At 38.3% G+C, this 13,069-nt stretch overlaps 1 protein-coding gene across 1 annotated transcript; it reads right to left on the bottom strand.

Annotated features, from left to right (window-relative positions):
- Positions 1–1,235: 1,235 nt before the first annotated feature.
- snupn (snurportin 1) lies at positions 1,236–12,849 on the bottom strand. Its single transcript, XM_054620498.1, has 9 exons — positions 12,761–12,849; positions 9,517–9,681; positions 8,672–8,855; positions 8,324–8,428; positions 3,997–4,093; positions 3,324–3,421; positions 3,045–3,122; positions 2,519–2,599; positions 1,236–2,345 (listed from the first exon to the last, which is right to left on the bottom strand). The coding sequence occupies exons 2-9, from the start codon at positions 9,672–9,674 to the stop codon at positions 2,025–2,027; spliced, it is 1,122 nt and encodes a 373-aa protein (XP_054476473.1). The 5' UTR covers positions 9,675–9,681; positions 12,761–12,849; the 3' UTR covers positions 1,236–2,024.
- Positions 12,850–13,069: the final 220 nt, after the last annotated feature.

The following is a 13,069-nucleotide window of genomic DNA, read 5'->3' as shown; positions in this document are numbered from 1 at the left end:
CACAAACAATGTTGTACTCTTCAGCCAGCTTGAACTTTTACACTCCATTCACAGCAACGTATTCTTAAATGTACGTCTTATATATAAAATATATCTTCAAATGACAAACTAATCCCTCAAAAGTGTGTTAAAATGATCTAAATGTTAAGAGTCTACAGCCAAGCTAGGGCTGTAGCTCTTTGACATTAGCATTGCTAACATCAGCATGCATACACTTACATTTCTAAACATGTTAAAAAGCAGCAGGTATAATGTTTACCATTTTCACCATCTTATGTTAGCATGCTATCGTTTGCTACTTAGCATTAAATACAAGTACAGGTGAGGTGTAAGGGAAGTTTATAATGTGATAATAATACTAGTTAAGTGTCAAAGGATCCCTAAAGGGTGGATTGTTCCTTTAAAAAAGTTAGCATTACTACTTCAGCTACCTTTAAAACCACTTTACTAAACATTCTCATGAAAATAGACCCCCCCAGTTTGTTATAGTTGGGACTAGGATTATAATTTAAAAACTGTGCCCTTTTGGTTAAAACCACAAGCAACTTTTTCTTCAAAACTATTCTCACTAAAAACAGCTCAACAAGAAGGAAGAAGGAAATGAGGTCGGATCCCTTTCTGAGATAATGTAAACTACTTCATGGCAACCTGAGGCAAACGATCTCATAGGTGTTTGTTCCCCCAGAGGAAGTGCTGGCACATGTTGCCCGAAAAACTAAGTTCACAACCCTGTCAGACACTTTCACATCTTTTCCTGTTGACAATTTCCACCGAGCTCTTCACAGTTACGCAAATGGCACCCTGAGCTCAGTACAGAGGGGAAGAGAAGCTGGTGAATTCTGCTGATGTGCGCTGCTATCAGCAGTATGACTCACGTCTTACCATATAATGGAACATCAGCAACTTGCAGTAATATTGACAGTGCATGTGCAGGCAAGTCTGATGTGTTCCTGCAGAGGGTTTTAAGAATCACGTATTAAAAGATTTTATTCACGCATCTTCCATTTAACTTTATTGTATAAATAGATTATGTAAAATATAGTTTTTCCAAACCTAATTTTGTATATAGCTTTGTTTTGTTGCAGAACCACAATTTAGTAATGACTTGATAGACTACATTTACATAATCATTCCCAAAGAAGTATTTATTTGTAATTGGTTTAATCCTTTTTATTGCATATAAAAACATGTGGTGAAAAACAACCAGAAACCAATTTAAAGAAATATTTTGCAATTTTAACAGTTTTTGAAGAGTAATAAAAAAAGAAAATCCTCTATTATATTCAATGTCTCTCCACGAGTGTTTAACTGATTTAAAAAAAACACAAAAAAAACTTGAGAACACGGTGTAGGCCAATAAAAAAAACACATTTATTGAGAAACATACGCTTTAAAACATCTTCTTAGCAATTTTATAATTCAACATTAAATCGTAAAAGTCCACGTCACTGCTGCCGCAATAATCAACTCAGTGTTTGCTCGGTCAGTGCCACTCTCCTTCTCGGCTGCTCAAACAAATGATCTGCTCAAAAACGAGATGTGTGCGTACGCAACAATGATAGCTGCAGTCTGCAAAACACTGACAACAGTTCTTAGGCATTATTCGTTCTAAGTGTCAAAATAACACTTCACCACAACATTTACCGCTGCACTCTCACATAAGAACCCCTCTCGTCCTAGTTTTTGGATTGTATGCGATGATGTAATGGAAGGAAGGGAGCTGCATAACAGACCGCGACTAAGTCATTTTAGTGGCTAAATACTGTGCAATCACTCTCAAAAGACACCGATCTGTTCCGGAGTTCTGCAACAGGTACAACATGTTTAAAAACACATATAAAAGCATCGCTCTGCTAATCTGCACCCCGAGGGCGTCCTGAGCAGTGCCGGATTAGAATTAGCCATGCTTTGCAATTGGTCAGATCTGCAAAAAACTATTCAGCAGACATTCTAAAGAGCCATATGTGGGCCGCCACCACTCAGGAACACGGAGTTAGCAATTTGCATCTCGTTAAGCCTCCCACTCAGACCTCCATGTTGCCTTCCCTCACTGGCTTTTGATTCAAGAAGTTCGGAGCGTCCCCGCCGTCCTGGACCGGCGTGGACAGGTACTCTAACTCATAGCCTCCGCTGCTGTTGGCCGGCCGGACTTCACTGGACGGTTTCTTGTGCTCCAGGATCTGCTGCAGCTGGTGGTTGGCGTACTCGGGCTTGGTGGTGAGGGGGCCTACGGGGACCTCTATGCCCAGGATGTCGGTGACCATGTAGGGGCGAAGCCAGCCCACCAGAGGGGTGCTGCCGGGGGTGTAGTGGGTCTGCCGGTGGTAGAAGAGCAGACCGTCCACCTGCAGCCAGAAATTCAGAGTTAAACTATTTGAAGCCAGATGAGGAGCCAAACAAAATGTTTTCTGTTTGTGCTTCATAAAAAGATGATTTATCTGACTCTTAACACTCCTCGTGATGAGCTGCAGTAAGGTGTTACAAGAAAACGGTTGAAGGTAAAGAGAACTTTTCTTACGCCGAAGTCGTACTCAGCAGCCAGGGCTTTCTGAATCAGCTCTGCTGTGCAGTCTGTGTTTTGGAGGCTCACAAACCGGAACTGTTGGACCAAACAAAAACCAGAGCACCACGTTGTTAGTTCCAAACACAATTTGTCTTCTTGTCAAATGAGAGGAATTTTCAGTTTATTCTTCAAAGACTAAGCCTGATTTAGCTGCTGCTTGGCTGTCCAATGCAAAAACACACAGATTAAAAGGGGGAACTCAAAGTTCACTCAGGCTTCCTCGAAGCCCCATAATCATCAAGATTTGTGTGCAATAATCACTTCAGGGCACAATAAGTACCAAAGATTGCCTTGAATTTTCCATCGTCTCAAAAGTTCAGGAGTTTATTTATCCCACATGTGGAAACAAGGTGCAGCAAGGCATAAAGCACAACAAACACAACATGTAGAAACCAAAGACTGAGTCAACATGGTACAGTCTCTCAAATATCAGCGAGTTAGGACGAAATGGGGGATGATGGGAAGAGGCTCTGTTACTCACAGGGTTACGTTTGGCGATTTCTGATAGGCCCTCCGTCTCCTGGACTTTGGACTGGAGCCAGAAGAAACGGAACTCAGTCTGTTGATGAGAAAACAAGTACTGTAAACAAAAAAAGCTTCTTTTTTTTTTCCCCATCCGGAGCCAATAAGATGGGCAACGTGGCAAAAAACAACAAAAAAAAAAAAAAAAAAAAGCACATCTGTGGCCCAGACTTTGCTACATGAGCAATTAGACAAGCATTCCTGGATTGCTTGCTGCAGGATTAGACCCCAGTCTTACCGGGCAGTCGTAGACCGGGTGGCCTCTCCAGCACATGACATCCAGGATGTAGAACGTTCTGTCCACCTCGCTGTAGATGCAGTCCAGGATTGTGTAGTCTGCATGGGGAAGGTACAAAAGGGCCATTAATGGATATACAGAATACACTACCATAAAAGTTATTTATAAAATCACATATTATCTCAACTCTTATTTACTAAATAACAACCTCATAGTACAAAATGGCCTCATATATTCTGTTTTACCTGGTTCTGAATGATGTTTTGACAGTTAAAAAAAAAAAGCTTGTTAACAAGTCCAAATAAATAAACCTGAATGATTGTAACAATATAAACTCTTCACTAGGTGTTTTAGTCATATCCCTGCTGCTAATTGACCCCATTAACATTCAGTTTTTCCCTTTTTATGTCCCCTTAAGTAGCTTTAAGAGTGTAAAAACCTCTTCACTCAAATCTCCTTTTTGATGAAATGGAGATAGTCTACATGTTTCATCCTCATTTTACACACATTTGCCCCCCCAAAAAATGTCATATTTGGTACCTGTGGAAAATCTATGAACTCTCCTCCCTCTTCCAAAAAGCTTGTGTGTGAGCTCTTTTCATGTTCTTTTTGTCAATGCAGTGCATCCATCATAGTGTACCACTACGCTCCACATATAAACAGGCCCACCTACCTTTTCCCATGGCCGAGTTGTGTCGGTTCCCACCGGGCAGCAGGGAGGGGAAACGGTTCACACAGTAGCCGCTTTTAGTGTACGCTGCAGTGGAGCCCTTCAGGATGAAAAAAGAAAGAAAAAATGTAATAAAGACATTACTTTTGAATTATTGCCCTGCTGTTTTAGAAATAAACCATCATGTTTGTGATTATTTGATGCATTAACGTGTTGAATTAGTGCCTGAACTTCCCACAGAAAGGAACATTAAAGATAAATGTGTCACGCTGGGTAACCTTGACTAATTATGGTGAATACTATCGAGCAGATGAAACCTTCCTCATTCAGATATCCTCGAGCACTGGAAACTGTTTCGTAAGGAGCGCCGTGACGTGGCGTTCCAAAGATTTGTCGTCAAGATCTGAAATACTGAATCAGGATCCAGATGACTGTCACTATGACGATATAGACGGTTGCATCAAAGGGTGTGGAGTTACACTAGTGTGTGCTGAGAGAGGAACACTGTATTCTTGGGTCAGTATGACTGGACGGGCTTGTTGTAGCAGAGTTACCAGTAATCTAATGCTGATAAGCCTTTCATTACTCGTAAACCGCGAAACTAATACAATACGAGGTAAATGGAGCAATAGTTTTACATTCAACACTACCAAAGAAGAGACACATGCAATGTTGTAAAGGTAAACTGGAAAACCCCCAAAGTTCTGACAAGTTCTCTTTTAACAAGAAGTTATCGAGAGTTCACTTCTTATTAATTATGCAGTAATGACGATTTTAAAAGTTTATGTAGAAGAAGGCTTTTAAGGAGGGGCTAGCATTTAATTTGAGATCTCCCAAATTTAGTTTATTTTTCCAACAACTGACAAGATGTAAATCCAACTCAAAAAGTACCAAAACTTTTTTTTTCTTCTTTTTTTTTTAAATACACAACTTTATTGGTGCGGTTGTAAGGGAGCAAAAAAATAAAAAAGGTAAATTGTTTCAAAGGAACTCAAGGCGAGGCAATCTCCCACACAATCAAGTAAAGAAAAAAAATACACAATGACAAAGCATTCAGAGTAAAATGTATTTTCAGAGTCTTGGAGACTATCAGAGTCAGAGCCATGACTGTAGACTCTGAGATAAAGGCCTTCAGACTAGTGAATGATTGTGAAAGAACCACAAAACAGCAAACAATACTCCATTGTTGGTCAGTGTAGGTTAAAAATCTTGACATACAAGTAAACTTTAACAATTGAACAATAATAAGTATCTCTGCCCAGGAGGAGATGTTTTTTTGTTGTTTGTTTGTTGGCACAAAATGGAGAAAAACAAACAAAAAAAAAGAGTGAGCAACTTCTCTTCAGTCCAGAAATGTGCATAAACGAACCAATCTGATTGTCTGGGCAAAGATCACAAGTTGAAAAAGAGTTAAGATGACATTTTCTGGTGTAAGATAAGTTCTATGAATAAAGTTAAAGTGTGTCTGCTGGTGATTTGGGTCCTCAGATGAGTCAACAATAGTTCGCCTATTAGCAGAGTAGGTCATGAAGTTGGACCGATTCACTTAAAATCAGTATCCTGCTGCTGCCATTAGTTGATCAACAGAAAAATTGAATCTGCAACTATTTAGATAATTGTTTTGTTTTTAAGCAAAAAATGTAAAATATTATATTTCCTAGTTTCTTAGATGAGATGATTTGCTGTTTTTCTTTGTCATATATGACTCTTAATGTAATATTTTACTTTTTATGCTGTTAGTCAGACAAAACAAGCATATTGGAGAAATAGCTGTGGCTTCTGAGGAATAGTGAATGGCATTTTGTTTCATTATTTATTTACATTTCATTGACTAAATAATTAAATCAAGAATAATCCTGTTGCTGTGGGCCTGACAGGGAGAGACGAGGGAAGCTGCAGAACAGACAGAGCGTGCAAAGTACAAAGAAATGACAGCACATTTATTCAATATTTTATAAAGCTTCTAATTATTCTGCTCTTATAACAAATGGTTTCCTTGCAAACAAATGGGCATTATAACAAATGGTCAGCCCAGCTGAAAATGGGAACCAATGCCATTTTAACTACAGCTTTAGAAAGTCTGTTGGCTAAATAAAATATTACACTAATAAAAACATTCATGTACCTCAGCATAGAGGCTACCGATATATTACCAATTACTCTTATCTGCTGACCCATCTTTTTGTTCCTGTATTACAATGATGACATATTTCATGTTTACGTGAGAACTAATTTCCAAATGAAGGGTGAGACACAATGTGGTCATTAGAAAAATGTCAAATGCACGTTGTGCGTGACAAAACGTGCTTTTTGTACTTCTTGTTTTATATTTTTTCAACATTTCTCGGGGCGTCAAGGCCAGACCCTTTTTTCTTTTTGCATCATATTCTTGTAGTCATGTAACATACTTGTGTTTTTAGTGTTTAAAACAACTATATAGCAGTGGCTATATAAATACATCTGCATTATTATTATTATTATCAGAATTCTGCTAATTCTATGACTAACATGGTGCTTTGAGAGCAGACTTTACGGTATCAAAACTAAATCACTTCAGGGTCAGGAAATGATTCCCAACTGTTCACCCAGATTATTAATTGTGAGTAGGATTGCCAACAAAAGGCGGCTCATCTTACTCAGGAGAACGACTCACCCCTTTTCTCCCCGGTACCAGGAAGGCAGTGTTGAATTTACAAGCAATAAATGCAAAGTACAATAATCCTCTCGAAATGTTGATTGCGTGCAGACGAGATCCTACATGCTGTTGTCCATGTGTAGAAAGCTCATAATGTAATAACTGTGCATAACGATTTAACTGTGCATAATTTAATAGTTCAAATTAAATCAAAGCTCATAATGTAATAATCAGAAAACCATGACGCATAATGCAGGGTGTCCATCAGGAAAGTTGTTCGGCCCAGACCCCCTGTCACTAAAATAAGAATAGCTGGTCCACCATAAATAGTTAGCCCACCTTAAGTGAGCCGGACTAACCCCCTTCCCTTTGATCAGCAGCTGGAAAGCACGAAAAGGGAACTTGGCTTGTAGCATTTATTCTCTGTAAAGCTACGCTAACAGTTGCTAAATTCACAGACTACTCACTGTCACACACACACGGATGCTCTCTCTCTCTCTCTCCACTGACAACCGCTAACGCTAAGCAATAACTTTATTGTGATTCCTTAAAGGATTTACCTATGTATAACACATTTTAGTTTAAAAAAACATAAAAAAAATACATAATTTTCTGATTCTTAGGCATGGGCCGATGTGAAAATTGTATCATGTCGCGATTATCTGGCTAATAAATAATTGCGATTCACGAGATAACCCTGATTAATATATGCAGAAAACTCTTAAAATGGCACTAAAACATACAGGAATCACTTCATCAAACATTTTCTTCAAGAAACAAATATTTCATTGCATCGCAGATAGGACACCTTTATGATCAGAAATCATACAAGTTCCCCCTGCATAAATACAGTGTAAAACAGTTACAGTGTGTGTCTACTTACCTGATAATTCCTGCATTTGTAAAGGGGGGTCTAAATTTCACTTCCCCATCATGACTGTGAGCTACACAGCTTTTCCAAGTTACTCATCTGAGAATATTCAAAATGATCTGGATGATGGAAATTCACCACGACTGACTCATTGTGTTAGTCACGATCCACAAGATAATCTTATATTGTCCCATCACTACAAAACAATTATGACAATATAGACCAAGCAAAAAAAGTTGAATAATGTAATAAATTCAGTGCGTATTGTAATATAAAAAAAAAAAATGAAGTGTACTCTCCTTGACTTCTTAAAGCAGAGGGACCCTTATAGTTTTACACCGCAACAGTTGAGTCGTTAACTTAAAGCATCTGGACTTTCATCAATCAGTTCCAAATTGTATGTGTGAAAGAATTCATAACTAAGATATCCGGTTACCTCGACAACTGAGAACCTTTACATAGAGGATGCTGAATTGAATGTACTGGGTAATGTGTAGCATGTGAAAATAAATTGTTCCATACATAATTATGTTTAAAGTAACTGGAAATGATTACATTATGAGTTGCTTTTCATATAAATTACATTTTGTAAGTGGAAAGACTTTTGATCCAAAACATGGAAGATGAGACCTCAAAAACTGAAGAGATTGGAAACTAGTTCAACAGCCAGTAACAAGCAGCTCGCAGATTAATAGTTTTACGTGACGGATAGTTCTTAATGTGGAGCCTTAAAATAATCATCTTCTTCTTCCTCGCTGAATTGAAAAAAAAAACCAAACAAGGGTCAGTCGTAAGGCAACAGAAAGGTGGTTGAGGGTTCTTACCTTGGAGGCAACAATGAGAGATCTTTTCCCCACAGGACAGACCACCATCAGCCATTCAGTGTCCAGCTCTGATGGCACATCCACCAGCCACTCTGACAGCATGAGCTGAGGAGGAAGACAAACTTTGAAAACAGCAAAGCAGCATTTCATCTTCATCAACACTGCATTCAAACAGTCCCAAGAGTGATCATGTCAAATCTGTTGGCATTCAACAAGCTTGTTAGGCCGTCATTCTAGAAACTCTGCTGCCCTCTGCTGGCCAAGATGAAAAATGCAACAGGAAAGTACACCGTCTTTAACACATAAATAAGAATAATATCTCTGGGTAATATCACTTCGAACACTGACCTGGTTGGCATAATGCTTTGGCAGCTTCCTCTTCTCGATCTCCATCCCCTCTTCATCCGTCAGGCCGTCCTGCTCCCGTTCCCCCTCCTCTTTTTTCTCCATGTCCTCCTCTCCATCGCTGTCCGCCCCCGTCCAGTCCCCATCAGCCAGACGCCGTGCATGGTTGACGTAGTTTAACCTTTTACTGATGATGAAAACATCCGTGTAATTAACCTATACATAAGGCATGGTAGTCGCTCAAAACATTAAAAGAAAACATCAGTGCATCTGCACAGCCTGCATTCTTAAGCTGGAAGGAAGCCATCTTTAAAGTGCTTTCTAGAGCATTAGTGTGTCTAGGATGTTTCTGAGTGTTACTGTAGTGGCAAGTATGCAGCTGGAAACAGTGCAAAGCACAAGTGAATGGAGAAAAGGTCTCCAGTGCATTGTCTTACAACATTTAGTAGTAGTGGTGCCAAAATGTGTTCATGGTGCAATGTAGAAGTAGAAGGGTCTTACAAGTTCTCCAATTTAGTAGTCGATGTGTCCTTGGGCAAGACACTTAACCCCAAGTTGCTCCCGAAGGCTTGCCATCGGTGTGGACTGGATGTTGCATGAATGTTAGTTAGAGTCTGATGGTGGCACCTTGCATGGTAGCCTGTCATCAGTGTGTGAATGGGTGAATGATATGTAATATACTACTGATTGTAAAGCGTCTGCTAAATGACTGTAATGTAATGTAATTAATGACGTCTTATCATTATCTATGTAATTGGAGGAATTCTAATCAAGAAGAGACAGGCTCCAGACTGTGAACTGACAATTAAAAGCTCCAGGGCCAAATACTGAAATATAAAAGTTTTTACCTTTTCTGCAGTTCAAGGAAGCGCCGCCGACGCTCGCTCTGCTCCAGCACGCTGAACTTGCTCTTGTACTGGGCCAGCCGAGGGTGGGCGGCCGCGGTGCTGTTGGGCTCCTTGGACACAGCGAAGCTGGCCGAGAGGGCTTGGGTGAGGTCATCCATGGGGACTCTGATGAAATCGAGGCAATCATGATTTTTAGGCAATTCCAATTTCGAGAGACTACTGAAACTGATAATATTTGTGAGGAAAGGCGGTTGATGAATTTAGTTAATTTAGCATCATAATCAAATCTGAAAATGAAGGCAAAATTAAATTCAATCCAATAAAGCTTTATTGTCCCCGAAGGGCGATTCTGGAGATACGACCAACAGCAAAATCACTTACTCCTCGCTTTATGACTATTAAACCAGCAAATTGTTAGGAAAATGGATTCTATAAAACAGAGTCATAACAGTTTTATCCACATTTAAAGAGTTAAGCTTCATCAGTAAAAACTGTCTCATAGTGGAGTGGATGGAGTTTGTTTTATTCTCCCATTTCAGTTTGTACTCAATTAATGTGCCCAGGTATTTGCAGGTACTAACAATCTCTACTGTGTTATTTGCTATGACAGTCTGAGATGGAGTGGCTGGTTTTTTTTCTTTCTAAAATCAATCAGTGTGTCCTTCATTTTGCTTTTATTCATCTATTGGTGACAATCTTTATACCGATCAACAAATTCATCTAAAAACCTTCCCGTATGCCGACTCACTTTTGTGAATCAGACTGACAACAGAATCGCCATCATATTTTAGAATTCTGTATTTGTGCCTCAGATCATTCCTTATTATTTTGGATTAGCGTTGACATTATTTTTCTGTGCTGGAACATTTGTAAAATGAGAAGAACGATGTGAGGAAATTCATAATAAAAAGTGTAATACAAGTGGGATGGGAAAATTGATATTGCATTATAATGGTAATGCACCCAGGCTGCATTCAGTTCTTGTGTGATTGTGAGGCAAAGCTGTATCCGTCATTTACTGCAGACTGGATCAGTATTCTGGCACTTCATCCCTTTGCCGTTAATATCCGTCCTCTTGGCTGCCTTTTAACTTCTGTGACTCTGACAGCTAAAACGTTACAGCATTTTATTGTTTACTGCTTTTAGAAAGATCATTTTGCCGTATTATAGTATTTTTTTTTAGCATCTTTAATTCCACAGATGACCCATATTATGTATAGATCATGGCTGCGTCTTACGATCATTATAATTACAGATTGATTCGATGATTATATTATCGCCGGCTACGCTCCTCTGATGCCAACCTCCCGTCTCTGCCAGTCAGGACCAAGCACCGGACATGGGGTGACAGAGCCTCCTCCATAGCTGCCCCCCCCCCCCGGAACTCCCCCAAACACTGGAACTCTCTCCCCAAACACATCCGAGACTGCAACGATCTTTCAATGTTCAAATCAGAAAATCAAAACTCACCTCTTCAAAACTGCTTTTAATGTGTGACTAATGCTGTGTGCTTTAAGTTTTTAGTGTGTAGCTCTTAATGCTGATTTTAAATGTCTGTAAAGCGTCTTTGAGTACTCTGAAAAGCGCTCTATAAATACAATGTATTATTATTATTATTATTATTATCTTTTGATACTTGTACAGTCTAAAAAATGGCAGAAAAGTGGAACTCAAGGCAAGCTTTTCACACTGACGTAAAAAGTTACAGCATTATTATGTTTACTGCTTTTAGAAAGATAGCTTTGTTGTATTATAATATTTTTTAGCATCTTTAATTCCACAGATGACCCATATGTATAGATCATGGCTGCATATAACAATCATAAATACAGATTGATCCGATGATTATCTTTTGATACTTGTACAGTCTAAAAAATGTCAGAAAAGTGGAAACAAAAAAACAGAGTACACAGTGATGGTCTTCAAATTGCATGTTTTGCCAAAAGCTGCAGATCCTATCTTTTAAGAAGCTCAAATAATAAAAGATTCACAGATTACCTAAAGAAAAAAGGATAATTGATTATCAAAATACATTAGGCCTTAGTGGGATACCATCATTATTATTATATTGTGGCAGTAACATAACAGGATGCATTAAGAGTATAAACACATACAGTACAAGTCAAAAGTTTGGACACACCTTCTCATTCAATGGTTTTTCTTTATTTTTTTTTTTTCTACATTGTAGATTAATATTGAAGACATCCAAACTATGAAGGAACACATATGGAATTATGTGGTAAACAAACAAATGCTCAACAAACCAGAATATGTTTTATATTTTAGATTCTTCAAAGTAGTTGAATGAGAAGGTGTGTCCAAACTTTTGACTGGTACTGTATATATATATATATATTATATTTATATATATATTCTACTTTACAACAACAACAGTGGTAAAAAAAATGTTTTACTTAAGCAAAAGAAGCGATATCACAGTTTAAAAATTGCAAGTAAAAGTCCTGCATTCCAGATTTAAAAATAATATCAGAAGTATTTGCTACAAATCTTAGTAAAAGTAGCCTATCAAAAGTAATAAATAATCATAATGCATTCAGTGTTATACCAGATTTAAAAATAAGTTTAATTCAATGGTTTTTCTTTATTTTTTTTTTTTTTCTACATTGTGTTCATCCAAACAAACACATATGGAATTATGTTTTCAACAAACCAGAATATGTTTTATATTTTATATTCTTCAAAGTAGTTGAATGAGAAGGTGTGAACAAACTTTTGACTGGTACTGTACATTGATTATCAAAATACACTAAGCTTTAGTGGGATACCATCATTATTATACTGTGGCAGTAAAATAACAGGATGCATTAAGAGTATAAACACATAACTGTATGTGCTCTTATAATATCTACATGCATCATGTCTGCAGCCTCCACATGTGGCTCCAAAATGCACAAACCTGCAGAAACAATCCACTTACAATGCTGCACAAATTACAAATGCAACACATTGTAACCTTGTGCATGATCATATTTGCACATGGTCTTCTCAGACAGGTGATGCATATTCTCCTGAATAACACAGACTGCTACATGTAGCCATCTTAGCAGCTAAGCACTGTGCTAAACCTGTTAGCACACAGTTAGCAACACTGATTCTGCAGCATTACATGCATGTTTTTAGGTTGTTTACTGGCTACACAAAGCTATCAGGCCCCCACAGAACAGACTGCATGGTTGGTTTGGTCAGATAAAAGCACTGATAGCAGCATTAGCTAAATACATACCTTGGACATGCAGGGAGGCTGCTGCAGAGACGTCACGCTGTCATCTTTCCCACCAAGGGCGAGTTTTAGTTGGCCGACTAAATACTGAAAACTATCCCGGAGTTTAACAGAGCAAATTTTTGCACTCCAGAGACACATATAGTGGTGGAAGAAGTACAAAGATCTTTTAGTGAAGTCAAAGTAACAATACTACAGTGTATATTTATACACTACTGTGTATAAATACTACTGTGTATAAATACTACTCAAAAGTCCTGTATTTAAAATCCAACATAAGTAAAAGTAACAATACTACAGTGTATATTTATA

The sequence above is a fragment of the Anoplopoma fimbria genome, chromosome 19 (assembly GCF_027596085.1).
Source record: "Anoplopoma fimbria isolate UVic2021 breed Golden Eagle Sablefish chromosome 19, Afim_UVic_2022, whole genome shotgun sequence".
Classification (NCBI taxonomy): Eukaryota; Metazoa; Chordata; class Actinopteri; order Perciformes; family Anoplopomatidae; genus Anoplopoma; species Anoplopoma fimbria.
Note: the sequence above shows the minus strand (reverse complement) of the source record. Positions and strands in the feature narration are given on the sequence as shown.

Coding starts and splice junctions, on each gene's coding strand:
- snupn (XM_054620498.1), bottom strand. CDS start 9,674: ATGGATGACCTCACCCAAGCCCTCTCGGCCAGCTTCGCTGTGTCCAAG. Junction 4,094..8,323: donor CTCTCATTGTTGCCTCCAAG/GTAAGAACCCTC, acceptor TTCATCCTGAAG/GGCTCCACTGCAGCGTACAC. Junction 3,422..3,996: donor CAACTCGGCCATGGGAAAAG/GTAGGTGGGCCT, acceptor TTCCCCATGCAG/ACTACACAATCCTGGACTGC.